The sequence below is a fragment of the Mus pahari genome, chromosome 14 (assembly GCF_900095145.1).
Source record: "Mus pahari chromosome 14, PAHARI_EIJ_v1.1, whole genome shotgun sequence".
NCBI classification, from domain to species: Eukaryota; Metazoa; Chordata; class Mammalia; order Rodentia; family Muridae; genus Mus; species Mus pahari.
In genome coordinates, this window is record NC_034603.1 from 83,229,115 (window position 1) to 83,233,094 (window position 3,980).

The 3,980-nt window shown below is 55.3% G+C and overlaps 1 protein-coding gene across 1 annotated transcript in view; it reads right to left on the reverse strand.

Moving 5' to 3' along the window:
* Positions 1 to 470: 470 nt before the first annotated feature.
* Positions 471 to 3,980, reverse strand: part of Unc13d (unc-13 homolog D) — a 14,723-nt gene continuing 11,213 nt past the window's right edge. Inside the window, exons 25-32 of the mRNA XM_029546150.1 lie at positions 3,594 to 3,643; positions 3,359 to 3,527; positions 3,214 to 3,285; positions 2,663 to 2,746; positions 2,447 to 2,567; positions 2,163 to 2,286; positions 1,551 to 1,747; positions 471 to 1,287 (exon numbers count right to left, since the gene is read on the reverse strand). Coding sequence (XP_029402010.1) covers positions 1,160 to 1,287; positions 1,551 to 1,747; positions 2,163 to 2,286; positions 2,447 to 2,567; positions 2,663 to 2,746; positions 3,214 to 3,285; positions 3,359 to 3,527; positions 3,594 to 3,643 — 945 coding nt within the window. The 3' untranslated portion in view covers positions 471 to 1,159. The remainder of the gene's footprint in view (positions 1,288 to 1,550; positions 1,748 to 2,162; positions 2,287 to 2,446; positions 2,568 to 2,662; positions 2,747 to 3,213; positions 3,286 to 3,358; positions 3,528 to 3,593; positions 3,644 to 3,980) is intronic.

Consider the following 3,980-nt stretch of genomic DNA (forward strand, 5'->3'; position numbering starts at 1 on the left):
GAGGGTCCTTTGCCTTTCTCTAGGCAGTAGACAAGTGTTCCTTCCTAATTTACCTGGAAGGAAGGAAGGGTGGTGCCCCAAGGAAGTCCCCCACCTGAGAACACACCCGAATTGGGTGCTCTGCCTGGCCTCCACAAGAGCTGTCACCCTCTGCCAGACAGTGTGTGTACATTAATTTCCCAGGGTCAACTTGGAAGCCCAGCAGGCCAGAAGACCCTCGACACACACCCTCGCTGTCCAGAGCAGCTGGTCAGCCCCACCACACCAGGTTCCTGTCCTGGGCAGCAGTCACAGTGACTGATGTGCCAGGTGAAGTGTGGTCGGAGTCATGGCTGAGGAGCAAGGAGGCTCTGCAAGGACAGGCCGCACCGATGCTGGAACCTGTGAAGGAGACCCAGCCCCTGAAAAGCCAGGACACACATGCAGCTGACCACTCCAGGGCCACTGGGCTCAGCTTCCTCTGACCTCCATGTGCTGGCCGTGCACCCCGGGGACTGGTAGAGCATGCTGCAATGCATTCTAGGAGGCATAGAGGGCCTGACAGATCTTCCTGGGCCCACTGTAAGCCAACTATAGATTTTTCCGAGGGCAGTGGATAGTATTTTTATTTTCACTGAGAACATTTCTAGGTGGCAGGTGCTATCTGAGGGAGGAAGGCTATTCTGTAGACGGCCAGACTCCCTTCTGCGGCTGTCCATCTGTGCCTACCCTGCTTCCTGCCAGCTCTCACCTCAGCGCCAGAGCCTCTTCTTCCCACCTCCCTCAGGGATGGCCACCCCCCTCCTGCACCAGGATGCCTTTGACAGTCCTCCCTCCCTGAAGTTTGTGCCCACAGCTCTGATTCCAGTAGTCTGGCCCCACCCCAGTAGCTGGAACTGGCAGTTCCAGAAGGCAGATGGCCCTAGATGCTATGCTATCCTACCAAAGCGGCGTTTCTGGGGGGGAGGGGGCAGAGACGGGAGATGTTCCTCTGGGCTACAATGTGGCAGTGAGTACAGCCAGGGCACAAGAAAAGATAAAACCTGCTCATAGCCATCACCAAGGGCTGCTCTGTCAAGACCTCTGAGCCCTCCCTCTCCCTACTGGTTCTCCCTGTGTTACACAGGATGAAGGGCTCCCCTGTGACAAGACCCCAAACGTTCAGGACTCTGGCTTTGCTTCAGCTGCCACCGCCCTGTCGCGGGGCATGTTGGGAGGCCTGCTTGGCTCTCTGCCTTCTCAGCTTTACAAAGGCCTGGGCCTCACGATCACCCTTCCGGCTCTCCAGCAGCCGCAGAATTGGATCCCCTGTGGAGAAAAAGGTTTGAAGGTCAAACTCTGGGTTCAGAAATAATACTGTCCCATTCTTGTGCCAACCCTGAAGAAACTGGGGGTTATAGAACAGCAAAGTTGACAAGATTTGCCTTGGCAAACAAGGTTTGAAAACATGGCTACTGGGTGGGAACTCTGCTGCCTTTTTCTCTGAGGACCTAAGGCTAAGTAGCTGACCTCAGCCTGCTCCCCTGTAAAAGGCATCTCCCTGGACACCCTGCCAGAGGGCTCAGGCCTACCATTGGGTGCAGGGTATGTGAGGGGCAGACGCATTTGAGGTGCTTCGCCCGGCTCTGCACAGCCCGTCAGTCCAGGTACCCTGCAGAGCGGTAAGAAGGCCTCTCCCTCCAGGTCGTCAGCTCCCAGCCTATCGTGGTCCAGCACAGTGAGCAGGAGGCATGCCCAGGCTTTTTGGCACGGCTCAGCAGGCACCAGGCTGGCAAGGAGTCAGACTCAGTTAGTCGACTGCCTTACCCAAATCTGCCATCAACCTTCCGTCTCTCCAGCCTGCAGAGTTACCCCTTGCTGAGAGCAGGCATGTGGCCGATGAGTCTCTACCACACGGTATAACACCCCCTCTGATCACCGACTGGATTTTACAACAAGGGGCCTTGTGGCCCCCAGGCCCATTTTCAACAAAGAGCAGGTTCCCAAGTATCTTGGACACAGCATCCTTCTCTGGATGCCTCTGAAGTCAACGTATGGGAATCCACCCCTTTCCCCCAGGGACGCAAAATCTCGTCCCAAAGACCCTTAAAACCCACTTTAGTCATCTCATGGGCTGTTCAAAGCACAGGGTAACCAGGGAGGGGAAGGAGGAGAGACTGGGAGAAAGGTAGGGTCCCACTTACAATTCAAAGGTCTCATCAAAGAGTGGGTGAAGTTCCTTCTTGTGCTTCTGCGTCTCCCGGGGGGCCAGTTCAGGGAATTCATGTCTGGGTTCCAGTGTCAGCTGAACAAAGGGGTCACTGGAACCTAGCAAGTGACCCAGGGGAGGGTTGCTGACTGCCAGCCATCACCACGTTTCCCCTCCCTACCGTGGCTCTCTCCTGATACCTGGAAGAAATGTGCTCAAAGCTCCTGCTGAACCTCCAGGGGTCCCAGTGGGGAGAGGCCCTGGGCAGCCTCCACTCACCATTGGAGTCCAGGGGCAGCAGGCTGGAAGCACTGAGCAGTTCCACATGAAGTTTCTGCTCAGAGGCACGGTAGGACGCCTTGACGGTGACTGCACCCAGCCTCTCAGAAGTGGTTTCGGCCTGGCACGGGATCATGCATAGGGATCAGGTGGGAGGGAGTCGGGGCAGGGCCCGCTGGGACCCTCGGTGGATCCGGGACAGGAGGAGCTTCTCACCTGCTGCTGGATTCGGCTACAGAAGTACTTCTGGATGAGCTCCCGGCAGGAGGCAGCCTGCAGCTCCAGGTCACTCTGCAGAGCCTGGAATGGCATATCTTCATGCCTACCCATGCCTGTGCTGCAGCTAGGCACCCAGAGAGCATAAGCTGTGGCTTTGCCATAGGAAGTGCTGGGGCCATGGAATTAGAGAGAGGTGGTGCACCGGAAGACACCAAGGCAGAAGCACCAGATGGTCTGCATTGGATGTCTTACCTCTCTAATGCAGGCAAAGACCCTGTGCTTTGAAGGACATCACATTTGGATTATTTATTTATTTTTGCCACAGTCACAAAATCTGTAATAATTTTGGATAAGAGGCCTAACTTTTCACATTGGACTTGGTTTCGTGAATTACATAGCTGGTCCTGGATACAGGTGAATTCACAAAGTAGGCTCCCTGCCTTGATCTCCAAACTAGGGGTTCATCAAAAGACCCTAACAAGGGCCTGCCTTGTTCATCCCAGTGAACAAGGTGCATTCCCGGCACTGCTCAGGAAACCTGTTCTTACCTGGAAGGTGTCTGTGTGCAGGGCCTCTGGTGGCAGGCCACAGCCCTCAGCGTGGAAGCAGACCTCCAGGTTCTGGGGAAGAGAGGAGAGAGATGACTCCAGGCACACACCATAGGGTTATTATTCTCACCGTTGGTCCAATTACCTGAAGGGCGACCTTCAGCCTGCCAGAAGCCAGGGACGAGCTACTCTGGGAAGAGGCTACCTCCACCAGCACAGTAAGCGTGTGGGTCCACAACAGAGTCAGAAGACTGGCCGGAGGCAGACGGGCGCCAGACACAGGACCGAACGACAGGGGAGGAAGAAAAGATGTCCTTCAGAAAGGAGAGGCCTCAGGAACCCAGGCTCACCCTCCCTCCCTGTCCCCATCTTTGTTCCACCTCGAGTATGAGTTAGAGCTGACAGGTGGTGTACAAAGGAAAGGTTGCATCTAGAGTGTAAAGGGGGCAGGTCAAGGGAGTCAAAATCCCATCCGAGGTGTCTCTTAACATCAGTGGAGAACCCTTTCAGTAGGACCACGGCAAACCACCAAGGAGTGGGGAGGAGAGCTAGACCAGTGTAAGCGGTCATTGTGCACCAGACTCTGTTCTATCTAGGAAAGTTAATTCCTGCTTATGCAGGGGAAAACAGAGCAGAACCAACCAAACAAAAAAATGTTCAATAAAGCCAGGTGTGGTGGCGCATGCCTTTAATCCCAGCACTCGGGAGGCAGAGGCAGGCGGATTTCTGAGTTCGAGGCCAGCCTGGTCTACAAAGTGAGTTCCAGG